This window comes from Globicephala melas, chromosome 9, assembly GCF_963455315.2.
Source record: "Globicephala melas chromosome 9, mGloMel1.2, whole genome shotgun sequence".
Lineage (NCBI taxonomy): Eukaryota > Metazoa > Chordata > Mammalia > Artiodactyla > Delphinidae > Globicephala > Globicephala melas.
The window spans coordinates 28116031-28129928 of NC_083322.1; the positions used below are offsets into that span (position 1 = coordinate 28116031).

The 13898-nt window shown below is 38.9% G+C and overlaps 1 protein-coding gene across 3 annotated transcripts in view; it reads left to right on the top strand.

Moving 5' to 3' along the window:
* The window catches only part of AASS (aminoadipate-semialdehyde synthase), a 68036-nt gene that overhangs the window by 34995 nt on the left and 19143 nt on the right, over window positions 1-13898 (top strand). For 2 of the 3 annotated variants that reach the window (XM_030857660.2, XM_060305376.2), the window contains 7 exons: window positions 3795-3854; window positions 4044-4111; window positions 6545-6666; window positions 6854-6980; window positions 9800-9910; window positions 10004-10112; window positions 12531-12671. In XM_030857660.2, coding sequence (XP_030713520.1) covers window positions 3795-3854; window positions 4044-4111; window positions 6545-6666; window positions 6854-6980; window positions 9800-9910; window positions 10004-10112; window positions 12531-12671 — 738 coding nt within the window. The remainder of the gene's footprint in view (window positions 1-3794; window positions 3855-4043; window positions 4112-6544; window positions 6667-6853; window positions 6981-9799; window positions 9911-10003; window positions 10113-12530; window positions 12672-13898) is intronic. The other variant, XM_060305375.1, reaches the window with a different exon arrangement.

Here is a 13898-nt window from a genome sequence, read left to right on the forward strand (position 1 = left end):
CTATACTTAAAGTACCTCGGAGATATTGTGGGTTTAATTTCAGACCACTGCAGTAAAGTGAATATCACAATAAAATGAGTCACACAAATTTTTTTGATTTCCCAGTGCATATACAAGTTATGTTTAAACTATACTGTAGTCTATTTAGTGTGCAATAGCATTAAGTCTAAAGAAAATGTACATACCTTAATTAAGAAATACAATATTGTATATCAACTCTACTTCAATTAAAAAATACTTTATTGCTAAAATATGTTAACCATCATCTGAGCCTTCAATGAGTCATTATCTTTTTGCAATAGTAACATTAAAGATCACTGATCACAGATCAGCTTAACAAAAATAATAATAATGAAAAATTTTGAAATATTGGGAGAGTTACTAAAATGTGACACAGAGACATGAAGTGAACAAATGCTTTTGGAATAATGGTACTGATAGACTTGCCCGACACAGGGTTGCCACAAACCTTCAATTTGTAAAAAAAAAAAAAAAAAAAAAATCAGTACCTGTAAACCACAGTAAACTGAACACAATAGAACAAGGTATGCCGGTATATGCACTGTCCTATTTCCCACAGATTTTCCTTTTTGACTTGAGGTCCCTATGGACCCTATAGCACTGCAGGGCACAAGATATCATTTTGAACCAATATGGAAGTTTTGTTTCAGTTGAGTTCAATAGATATTTCTTGTCTGTTGGAACAAGGCACACATATAAGTGAAGAGAATTAAAACACAGTTTCTGACCTATAGGAGTATGAGGTCCAGGAAGGGGATAAGATGAGTGTGCAACTCTGCCATAAGATGGAATGTGACAGCCATCAGAAAGATGCCAATGATGTTGTGGAGGGAGAGGATCTGCCCTGTTGGGAAAGTCAGGGAAGGTGACATTTGAGCTGGCTCTTGGTAGATGTATAGGATCTGTTCATTTGCATAGGTGTGGGAGGCATCCTGTGTGATGGAGACGGCAGCAAAGGTGGGAGTAATTTAATGTAAGCTTTCTGTGCGTTGTCTGGTCTGGTGGGGTTAAGGTAAATATGTTGGTTTTGTGTTAAAAGGGTCTTAACACCAGGATAAATAGCTTGAAATTAATTTAGAAAAGACTGATGAGGGACTTCCCTGGTGGCGCGGTGGTTAGGAATCTGCCTGCCAATGCAGGGGACACAAGTTCCAGCCCCCGTCCGGGAAGATCCCACATGTCGGGAAGCAACTAATCCTGTGGGCCACAACTACTGAGCCTGTGCTCTAGAGCCTGTGAGCCACAACTACTGAGCCCGCGTGCTACAACTACTGAGCCCGTGTGCCACAACTACTGAAGCCTGCACACCTAGAGCCCATGCTCCGCAACAAGAGAAGCCACCGCAATGAGAAACCCACGCACCGCAATGAAGAGTAGCCCCCGCTTGCTGCAACTAGAGAAAGCCCGAGGGCAGCAACGAAGACCCAACACAGCCAAAAATAAATAAGTAAATAAAATAAATGTATTAAAAAAAAAAAAGAGTGATGAGCCTCAAAGGTGTTATATGTGGAAGTGACGAGACATACCACATGTTCCAGGAGGCTTGTGCTTGCAAGTTTTGTACTGGTCGAATTCTAGCAAGGGAGACAGTTAAATGCAGTGATCAAACAGCCTTTTGTTGTCTTTTATGTTTGCATTTCTTTAGGTGGACTCAAGACAATTATTAGGGACTACCCCGTTGGTCCAGTGGTTAAGTTCCGCGCTTCCACTGCAGGGGGCACGGGTTCTATCCCTGGTTGGGGAACTAAGATCCTGCATACCGTGTAGCATGGCCAAAAAAAAAAAAAAAAAACGAAATGAGGATTGGCATCTCTGAGGACTGCAGTGCAAGACAATTATTAGTTTCCTTGGGGAAAAAAAAATCCATTGAACTTCAAGTAATTATTGCATGTATCCACTAAGGTATTTATTGAATATTTACCATTTTATAATGTAGTAGGCATACAGCAAGATGCCAAGTGCAGTTCCTACTTTCCAGGTCTGCCTGGGGGCAGATTTTGGTAAAGGCTTTTCAGAGGAGGCAATTCTTCAGCTGCATCTTGGAGACCAAAGAGGAGGAGTTCCAGGTAGAGGAATAGCATGGGAAGCATCTACATGGCGTGGCACAGAGGCAGGTGAGGGTGTGACGCAGATACACAGCTCCACGCTGTTAGCAGGACTGAAGTGTTGGGTGTGAGGCCAATGGGAGGGTTGAGGCAGGAGAGGCAGAGCCAGACTGTAGAGGAGCCTGAGACTAACTTGAAGGCAACGGAAAGCTACTGAATTATTTTAAATAGGCACAGGAGAAATAATCAGATTTGTGTTGTAGATTGGAGATAAATGGAGGAAAGAGAGGTGGGAAGTAGTTCCCATGGTCCCAGTAAGGCCTAAATAAAGCTGTGGAATTAAGAGATAAAGAGCAGAGAGAGAGTGAAAAGATACACAAGAGTTCAGCAGTTTAACCGTATACCGAGTGAAATGCGAACTCATTTCATTGTCTACTTACTGATGGCTCCTGGCTTGTAGACAGGGTTGGTAGGTGGAGAAGTCAGCTTGAGAAGGAAATACTCCAAAGGTGCCTGGGAGAAACAAGCAGTGGGGAGACCCCAGGTGTGTCCATTTCATCAGTTTCCCAAAGAATGCCCTGGCTTTGCCATTATCCCAGCAATAGAGAGCCTAGGTGCCTTATGTTTTAGACACATGGAAGTAGTTTTATATTTATTTTAATACAGTAAACAGATACTGTCTTGCCAGCATCTGGTAGGTACATTTTATACTTTCATGGTTGGATGAGTGCTCTGGACCTTAACCTATGGATAAAGAAGGAATGATCGTCGCATTGGCCATCAGAAGCAATCATACTGACTTGTATGACCTTTACCCTTTAGCAGTCTATTCAAGGATTCTATACCTTGGAAGAAAAGAGGAGGACTGGGTTGCTGGGATGTTAATATGAGAGGTGTGGCCTTTGTTGTTGGCCATCTGACTCATTCTTGCAAGATAATGGGAAGAGTGTGAATGACTTTTTGAGTTTACTAGGTCAAGGCATTTTCCTTGACACTTTGGAAATGCTGATGTGCCTATAAACAGAACTAATATTGACCCGAGGGAGACTCTCTATTGTAGGGTTGGTGGCTCTTTTGTCTGCAAGACCCATTCTCTACTTCTAATAGAACAGCCTGAACTCTTTTTTTTTTTTTTTTTTTGCGGTACGCGGGCCTCTCACTGTTGTGGCCTCTCCCGTTGTGGAGCACAGGCTCCGGACGCGCAGGCTCAGCGGCCATGGCTCACGGGCCCAGCCGCTCCGCGGCATATGGGATCTTCCTGGACCGGGGCACGAACCCGCGTCCCCTGCATCGGCAGGCGGACTCTCAACAACTGCGCCACCAGGGAAGCCCCAGCCTGAACCTTTTGGGAAGGGGTAGAGTTCCTCAGAGGGAGGACTATGGTTATAAAGCGTGTGATGGTATTTACCAGCACGCTCAACATGACACATTTAACTGGTGGGGAAGCATAAGTTATTTTGTGCTTCCAGTAAGCGAACATGATTAAATTTTGGTTTTAGAGTTGGAAATTGTACTGAAATAATTGTACTAAAATAATGTTTTAGGGGGGCAGAATTCATTGCTTATAGAAAACTTCTTTTACCAATTATCTATACAATTCAGTGATTTTCAAAAAACTGTTTTCTAAACTATTTTCTTTCCTTTGACTAATATTTTCATATGGATAAAATAGCAAGAAGCCTTCTTTGCAATGTCATTTCTCTCTTTCCAATCTCATTTCCTTTTCAGATATTATCAGACGCGACACAGCCTCTTGAGAGTCAGAATTTTTCTCCTGTGGTGCGAGATGTAAGTTATGAAAAGAATTTCTTTTCATGAATGTCTTTTTCCACCACTATCCTTGCTCCCCATTCTCCCCTTTCCTTTTTCTCTCCCTGTCTTTCTCTGTTACTCTCTCTTTTCTCTATTAGTCATGAGCCCATGTTTGTGGGACTAAATGTGGTGACTAAAGAAATGTCTTGTATCGTATATATTCAGGCAGTGATTACATCCAACGGCACATTGTCTAATAAGTATAAATATATCCAGAAACTCCGGGAGAGCAGGTAAGCATCATTCACATCCTCTTGTTTAATACATTTATTCTTATCATGGATCTCATGAGTCCTTTTTTTTAATGCTTCCATGTGAGTTCGTGATGCTAGGATTATGCAATATGTAATTTTAAAAAATGTCTGTACATAATAGGAAATTCAAACGAAGTGACTGCCTGGAACCATCGTGAATTATTTTCCCTTCAACAGTAGTGTAGCATCGTTCTGGCTTTCTGTTATCCATGTAGACTTGGGTGTAAGTAAGCAAAACTCCAAAAGCTCTGTCCTTGTTCCTTCTCCAGCATTTTGCATGTTGTAATGTCTCAGCTATTCTCTCAGAGGAAAATGAGCTTGCTAACGCTTTCTGTGGTGCTTTCAGGCTGACTTTTGGTTGAGGATTTGGACTCTCTTTTGTTTCGGATAATACTCGGAAAAGTGAGCTTTTGGTTAGAACTTAAGAAAAGTAGTGAAGAAAGAAAATCATGAGAGGTCAGTTTCCCCTGGGGATTCTTACTAGGAGGAAAGTGTCAGGAAGTAATGTGGCAAATCTACTGGAGAGAACAGTTCTCTTAGGAAGATACTTAGCTAAGGCCCTGGTTTCTATAATTGGTTTTACTACTAAAAGTTTGGAAACATTGACATTTCTTTGGAATGTTCTTGTCTCCAACTGATTGCACTTGATCCATGTTTATATCTGCTCCACTGGTCTATTCACATTAAAAAAAAATAACCCATGCACTGAATTCTCAGGAGAAGCCAGAGTGGGAAAATTAAAAACAAACAAACAAACTGCCTGGTCTTCTTGCTCAGTTTTTCCACCTGTAAGAAGTAAATAAGAGATATGACCAGATCAAGTACTACTGTTACGCCTTTTCCAAATGTGTTTGTTAGCTTACAGTAATTTTGTGTGTGTCAGTGAAATATTCTGGCATGATACAAGAGTGTATAATTTGTTTTTTGAAAAAGCAACTAGTTCTGTAACTCCATAGGAGAGTGTCTCGTAGGGGAAACTGCACGTATTTGTTTTTCATAGTTCTGTGTATCTTTGAATTGTCATCATCAGATGATCTCTTTCTTACATTACTAATCCAATGACGTGTCTACCATGACCAGTCGCTCTTTACACGCTATATTTCACGTAGCGGCAGGTCTGCTGGCCCCAACTGCTAGGACTTCCTGCCCTCCTTCCCAGGTAGAACCTTGTGCCAAGAGACTGAAAATGAAGATTGCATTTTGGAAGGAAATTGGAGTTATCTTGAATCCCTGCCTTGTTCTTTTGTTCTCTTCGTTCCTTAGCACAATGATTATTAACCTGGAGCGTTTTGGGGTTGCTGATGGGGTGGAGAGTATTAAAATCTAGGAGCGAGTTCTTAAATATGTATTTTGAACATTTTATTTTTTGGACATCAAAATAATGTGTTTCAATTACACAAACTACAGAAAGTGCTGTTAGAGAGGATCTGTAATAGTGTTTCTTTCTGGGAGGTGAAATGGGATGGGGGTGGAAGTTAAAGGAGTCGTCCCCTCATCAGTAATATGAGTTCTGGGGGTGAAGAGGGGGCAGGAACATTTTACATTTAAATTTATTTTTATTCACTTATAATTAATGAAATGAAGTGAAGTTAAATAAAGGTTAAGGTTTGAGAGACATCCTGTCCTAAAAGATTCCAGCAACAGAGCCTTCTGCTTAAGTCCCTGTCACCAAGCCATTCCATGGTTAGCTGGGACTCTGATTCAAAAGACATTTAATGGGTATCTTCCATCTTTAAGGCAAAACACAGTGAGCAATAGTGAGTTTATAAAGACAGCTAAGACTCAGTCACTGTCTTGGAGGTCAGAGTTTGCAGGAAAGACAAAGAGTTAGCTGTCAGGAAGGCACAAATTCCAACAACAGAAAAATTCAAGAATTAGAGTTCTGCCTAGTGACTCATGTAGGTTTCTACGTTTAACCCATGGCGTTTGTGATTTCAAAATTATGGTTTTAACTGTTTTCAAGTGACCCTGAAGATAAATCACAAGACAGTGTCTAATATGATAATAATCTCCTCCTCAGATCGTTGTCTTCTCGGATTGTTGCGAGGAGTAAATAAGGTTCGATGTAAGGCCCCCAGCATGATTTTGAATCATGTCCCCCGGAAGGATAGAGTGTGACACCAAGTTACTCAGTTGTGAGTAGCCAGGTGCTGGGCCAGCATCTGCACCTCACTAGTGGTATAGGGAACTCATACACCTCAAAGATCTCAGGGTCTGTTGTTCATCATACAAGATCTAAAATAATGAAAAATGTTGGTATTGGGAACTCCTGTTGAGGTTCTTACTATAAGAGGTGTGGGAAAAAAATAATTGCTTCACAGTCTAAGTTTTAGTCTGCTTTGGGGACAGCAACATTTTGTTACTTGAAATGTTTCTTTGTTCAAATTCCCTCCCCCCCCCTTTTATTTATAGGGAACGTGTTCAGTCACTCTCAGCGAGCACCAAGAAAAAGGTCTTGGTTCTTGGATCTGGTTACGTATCTGAGCCGGTGTTGGAATACCTGTCGAGGGACGACAATATAGAAATAACAGTAGGTAAATAAGCCCCAATTTTTAAAGAAGAGGAAGTAAAATTGATTTCAAAACATGGCTACTCTGTGAATGTTAGATGACTATCTTGCTTCTAAACTTTGAAAAATTATTTTTGAAGATGTTAAAATGTGTTTTACTCTCTGACTAGTGGAAGGAGATCTAAAGATTGGATGTTTTGATTCTTGAATAGGCTCTGACATGGAGAATCAAATCGAACAGTTAGGCAAGAAATATAATATTAATCCTGTTAGCCTGTACGTCGGTAAACAAGAAGTGAAGTTGAACTCCTTGGTGGCAACGCAGGATCTTGTCATCAGGTTAGTAAATAGTAAGAAATGATTGCCGTATATTTTGTTGTCGTTGCTGTTACTTCTCTTTCCTTATTTTCTCTCCTCTCTACTCTTCTCTTCTCCCCTCCTCTCCCCTGTCCTCCCTTCCCCCTTCTCTCCTCTTCTCTTCTCTCAGTAAACTTTTACACTCACATGTGCCTCCAGGAAAGTGCACAAATCATAAGTTTGTAGTTCAAAGAATTTTCACAAAGTGAACACATGGTGCAACCATCATCCACATCAGAAACAGAATATAATAGTATCCAAGAAGTGCTCCTTGTGCCCCCTTTTATTACCAGCCCCATCCTTCAAGGGTAAGCACTGTCCTGGCTTCTAACATAGAGATTCGTTTCTGCCGGTTTTCAATTTGTACAGTCGGAATCTTTCAGTATGTCCTCATTTGTGGCTGCCTTCTTTCTTCAGCATTGTGATTGTCATTTGCGTTGTTGTCTGTAACTGTAGTTTATTCTCTTTACTGTGTAATATTCCATTACGTGAATATACTATTATTATCCATTTGACTGCTGATGAGTGTTTAGGTTGTTTCCAGAATTTGGCTATTATGAATAGTGCTGCCATGAACAATGTAGTGTTTGTCTTTTGGTTACCGTATACACACACTTCTGTTGGATTCACCTAGAAGTGGAAATGCTGGTCATGAGGCACTAACGACGTATTTTGGTGGCTATTTTTTCCTTTGGACTTATAAAGCTTAAATGAAAGTGAGTAGATTCTCTAGCCCTATGACCATTTTTAGCCTTAGCAGAGGAACATATCTTGAAATATATCATTCATTACTATCTAATACAACTGCAGATCTAACTCTAGATACAGGGCTACAAAATGAAGGCTAGATACTTCACTTTGAATATACCAAAGCGATAAGAATAAGCCGTTTATTCTTAGAATATAATTTTTCCAAGATGGAAGGAAGAAAGTTAACCTGCTTTTTCATAATTAGATCACTTTCATAGTTAGATCAGATTCAAATGGTATCTTTGGAGGAAGTTCTGCAAGTTCTGTGCAAGTTCTGTGATTTCCTCCTTAAAAAAAGGGGGTGGGTGTTGGAAAACAGACGCAAAGAAAGGTAATTCTAAGTGGGAACTTTTGCATTATCTCTTAATACAGGCTCACTTTGGACACTTAAAAACATTATTCAATTTATAAAAATTTAATGTGAATTAATTATTTTTTAGCAAAAGTTTATCAATAACCAATAGACCTTGTCTGTCAGGTTATAATTATGAAAGTAAGTCCTTCAAAATGTAATATTCTAGCCTACTGAATAAAACAAAGAGAATTTGTTTTGCCACACATAGGTACCTAAACATAACATTGTTTTTTGATTAAAAAAAGAAAAGAACATAACAAAACACATTTTGAACAAAATCAGAAGCAAAATATGACAAGATAATGGACACGATAATAATCTATTAACAGGTGTAAAATTTAGAATTCCACGACTTGGTGACCTTCAATAAGATTTAGCATGAGCAAAATCTGTTTTATATTTCATTTTTCTCAGTTGGTTGAATTTCTGTGGTGAATAGTGGAAATGATGTTAAACATTCCTGTAGTGTTTCTTACATAGCTTTTCATTTTTTAAGTTGGAGAAAGAATGTTTTGATGTAAACACAATGTTAGGGACTATCAAAGTAAAATGAGTGAAGAATATGTTTCACAAAAATTTTATAATATGTCAAATTCTCATGGTTTTATTTTGCAGTTCTGGTTTTTAACGATTTAATGCAAAGTAGGAATTGAGTTTGATAAATTACTTTGAAAATTAGATGTGTATTTATTTTGTGTATGTTTTCACAAGTGGCATTTCCAACTATTTGGGTTAATTATGTCCTCTTGAGTAGTTGCTATATTACATACACAATGAATTATGAACTCTAATCCCTTTGTCTAAAATAGGCACCATCAATGGAAGTTCTATCGTTCTAGTTCTCAGCATATTATTAGGTTAGTGCTGATAATGCCCAAATTTAAAAATATTAGATCTGGATAAAATTTTTATCAGACAGATTTTCAACGTGGAGAATGCGACAAAAAATCCCCACTAACCTTTAAGATGATGCCACTGAACATTTTCTATTAATACTTTTCCAACTAAGAGTTTTGCAAGTATTTCATTCATTGGCTTTTAAAGGGGTACCACATTTAGTAATAATTATTTTTGATTAAAAAAGCCAAAAAGGGCTTCCCTGGTGGCATAGTGGTTGAGAGTCCGCCTGCCGATGCAGGGGACACGGGTTCGTGCCCCGGTCCGGGAAGATCCCACATGCCGCGGAGCAACTAGGCCCGTGAGCCACAACTGCTGAGCCTGCGCGTCTGGAGCCTGTGCTCCGCAACAAGGGAGGCCGCGATAGTCAGAGGCCCGCGCACCGCGATGAGGAGTGGCCCCTGCTTGCCACAACTAGAGAAAGCCCTTGCACAGAAACGAAGACCCAGCACAGCAAATATAAATAAATAAATTACTAAACTCCTACCCCCAACATCTTCTTTAAATTCACAAATGGAAAAGTAAAGACTGTGAGTGGAGAATTACAATAGCTTCTTTGGTCCCCATATATGGTTTATGAAGGAGATGCAAGGAGGAAAAATAGAAAGGTTAAGTGAAGGTCATATTGTGGAGAGTTTTAAATATGATAACAGGATGAATTTATTCTGTAGTCTTCAAGGAGTCATTGATCATCTCTGAGAGAATAATCAGTGTGATATCTTCACTTTACTGCAGTTCAAGGTGCATTGGAGGGACGGTTGGCAAAGAAAGTTTCTGATTAGTTTCTCCTGTTTTTAAGCTTGTTGCCTTATGTATTGCATCCTCTTGTGGCCAAGGCATGCATCGCAAGCAAGGTTAACATGATCACTGCAAGCTACATCACCCCGGTGCTAAAAGAATTAGAAAAGAGGTAAGTTTCTGTAGGTTTTCAACAAAGTAGCTCCATGGAATTGTTCTTATTTTCTATCCAAATTTTCCTTCCTTCTCTTTCCACCTCTTTCAGTGTGGAAGATGCTGGCATCACAGTCATTGGCGAATTGGGATTGGACCCTGGTCTTGATCATATGTTGGCAATGGAAACGATAGATAAGGCCAAAGAAGTGGGAGCCACGGTGAGCCCAACTGACACCCAAAGGTCCATTTAGGAAAATATTAAGAGGTCCCAATTTTTGTGTACATAAATACTCTTTCTATAGTTCTGATTAAAGAAACTATTGTATTCTTTTTTTAAAGGTTATACTCCATTTATAATTATTTTTAAATGTTGGCTATATTCCCTGTGTTGGATATATTCCTTGTAGCTTATTTTATGCCTAATAGTTTGTACTTCTTAATCCTCTACCCCTCCTCCCTTCCCTCTCCTCATTGGTAATCACCAGTTTGTTCTCTGTATCTGTGAATCTGCTTCTTTTTTACTGTATTTACTAGTTTGTTGTATTTTTTAGATCCCACATATAAGTGATATCATACAGTATTTGCCTTTCTCTGTCTGCTTATTTCACTTAGCATAGTACCCTACAAGTCCATCCATGTTGTTGCAAATGGAAAAATTTCATTCTTTTTTATGGCTGAATAGTATTCCATTGTATATATGTACCACATCTTCTTTATCCATTCATCTGTTAATGGACACTTAGGTTGCTTCCATATCTTGGCAATTGTAAATAATGCTGCTATGAACATTGTGGTGCATGTATCTTTTTGAATTAGTGTTTTTGTTTTTTTCAGATATATACCCAGGAGTGGGATTGCTGGGTCATGTGGTAGTTCTATTTTTAGTTTTTTGAGAAACCTCCGTGCTGTTTTTCACAGTGGCTGCACCAATTTACATTCCCACCAACAGTGTATGAAGGTTCCATTTTCTCCACATCCTCACCAACATTTGTTATTTGTGTTCTTATTGATGACAGCCACTCTGACAGGTGTGAGGTGATATCTCACTGTGGTTTTGGTTTGCATTCCCCTGATGATTAACAATGTTGAGCATCTTTTCATGTGCCTGTTGGCCATCTGCATTTCTTCTTTGGAAAAATGTCTATTCAGGTCTTCTGCCCATTCTTTACTCAGGTTGTTTGTTTTTTTGATGTTAAGTTATATGGCTATTTATATGTATTTTTTTATATATATATATATATATATATATATATATATTTTTTTTTTTTTTTGCGGTACGTGGGCTTCTCACTATTGTGGCCTCTCCCGTTGCGGAGCACAGGCTCCGGACGTGCAGGCTCAGCGGCCATGGCTCACGGGCCCAGCCGCTCCGCGGCATGTGGGATCCTCCCGGACCGGGGCACGAACCCGTGTCCCCTGCATCGGCAGGCGGACTCTCAACCAATGCGCCACCAGGGAAGCCCTTATATTTTGAATATTAACCCCTTATCAGTCATATCATTTGCAAATATTTTCTCCCTTTCAGTAGATTGTCTTTTTGCTTTGTGGATAGTTTCCTTTGCTGTGCAAAAGCTTTTAAGTTTAATTAGGTCCCGTTTGTTTATTTTTGCTTTTATTTCCTTTGCTTTGGGAGACAGATCCAAAAAAACATTGCTGCAATTTGTGTCAGAGTGTTCTGCCTATGTTTTCCTTTAGGAGTTTCATGGTTTCTGGTGTTACATTTAGGGTCTTTAGTCTATTTTGAGAAGAAACTGCTATATTCTAACTCATACTTTGACTAGAAATTTCAAGTAAAATTTTGAAACTGCAGAAATATTTGTATGGTAAAAAAAAGTCCAAGCTTTAACAATAGATTTTTAGAGAAATAGATGCTACTATAATATATATTTTAGTTTGATAAAAGATTTTAGACTGCTTTGGAGATTCTATAATAAGGTTTGACTTTTAAAAGTGGGAAAAATTCTTTGTAATATTATCAACCTGTTGGTATATAAAGTATCTTTTACACATAAGAAAGAACTATTGGACATGAAAATGTGATGACTCAGATTAAACCTAACCTAACATAATATATATATAACCTAAAACAGGTTATATATATTTTATATAATATATATACACACACATATGTAATATATATAATCAAATATAGAATCAAATTAATTAAATTATATATCATATCAATTAATAATATTTATATTAATTACATATTAATTAATACTAATAATTATACATATATAATCAAATTATAATGAAGTATATAATTTGAATTAAAAGTCAGGAGGCACTGACCAAGCAGAATTGAACTAATGGTTGGATTTTTAATGGAGCAAAATGTTAGCCACAATCTCTAGATGATTAAAAAATATATATATATATATATATATATACACACACACACATATATATATATAAATATAACTGACTTAATCTAAATATAACTGACAAACACCAAATGGTGTTTGGCTTTAAGGATGTATTTTTGAAAGCCTTTGTAACTTTAAGAAAGGAGAAACTGTAACAAGTTTACCTTATTTGTGTCACTGTACTCAATTAATTACTCGGATAGATTTGGATAGATTATTCTCCGTAACTAATTGTTAATTTCCCTAATTTATTGATTCTTTATCTTACAGATTGAATCTTATGTTTCCTACTGCGGTGGCCTTCCAGCCCCTGAACATTCAGACAATCCCTTGAGATACAAATTTAGCTGGAGTCCAGTGGGAGTTTTGATGAACATAATGCAGCCCGCCACCTACCTGCTCAATGGAAAGGTGAAGGCTCATCATCAAAGCTTTAGAGATACAAACCTGCAGTAACTGCCTAAGAAAGGCCAAACACTTTCTCCCCAATACCAACGCCCTTTAACGCTGGCTGTGCTGCTTGCTCTCCATTCTCCTCCTGCACTGTTTCCCAGTGTGTGTTTACTGTTCCATTCCGTGTGGTCTCCTCACGGTTCCCAGCAAAGCCCAGGCTCATTCTTTCCTCTTTGCCCTCTTGCAAGTTGTTTCTGCCGTTGAAACACTCACTTCTTAACTTCTCTGCGTGCATAACTACTGGTCATCTTGCAGTTCATTTCAGCCTGACAAACATTTACTGAATCCCTACTATGTGCTAGACTTGGGCCAAGGCACTAAAGGTTGTCATGCTGAATGAAGTTTCTGATCTCAGAGAACTCACAACTAGAATGGGGGTAGCTCTCGGAATGGAGGGTGTGATGGGTCAAGGAAGGAAACTAAGATTTCTTCCCAGCTGCTGTGTGGCAGAACGTTAAGAGCGCTCTGAGTTTAGTACTGTTTTCATCATTTTACTATAAGGAAACTGTGGCGCAAAGAGAATGTTCACAGTCATGCAGCTGGGATTCAAACCCAGATCTAACTAACTCTAAAGCCTTTTTTCCCCCTCTTTTACCAGATCTCTTCACGGCAGGAAAGGCAGACAGTAGAATAAATAGGTATAATTCAATGAGAGTTCCAAAGTATGCTAAAGTGCCACAGCGATGCAGATGAGAGACCAATTGACTTTTTTTTTTTTAACATCTTTATTGGAGTATAATTGCTTTACAATGGTGTGTTGGTTTCTGCTTTATAACAAAGTGAATCAATTATACATATACATATGTTCCCATATCTCTTCCCTCTTGCGTCTCCCTCCCTCCCACCCTCCCTATCCCACCCCTCCAGGCGGTCACAAAGCACCAAGCTGATCTCCCTGTGCTATGCGGCTGCTTCCCACTAGCTATCTACCTTACGTTTGGTGTATATATGTCCAAACGTAATATATGTCCATGTGTATATATGTGTATATAAGTACATAAGTGTATATATGTCCATGCCTCTGTCTCGCTTTGTCACAGCTCACCCTGCCCCCTCCCCATATCCTCAAGTCCGTTCTCTAGTAGGTCTGTGTCTTTATTCCTCTCTTACCCCAAGGTTCAATTGACTTTTGACTTGACCTTGGTGAGGAGGTCAGGGAGAGGAAAATTAACAGGGAAGAGAAGA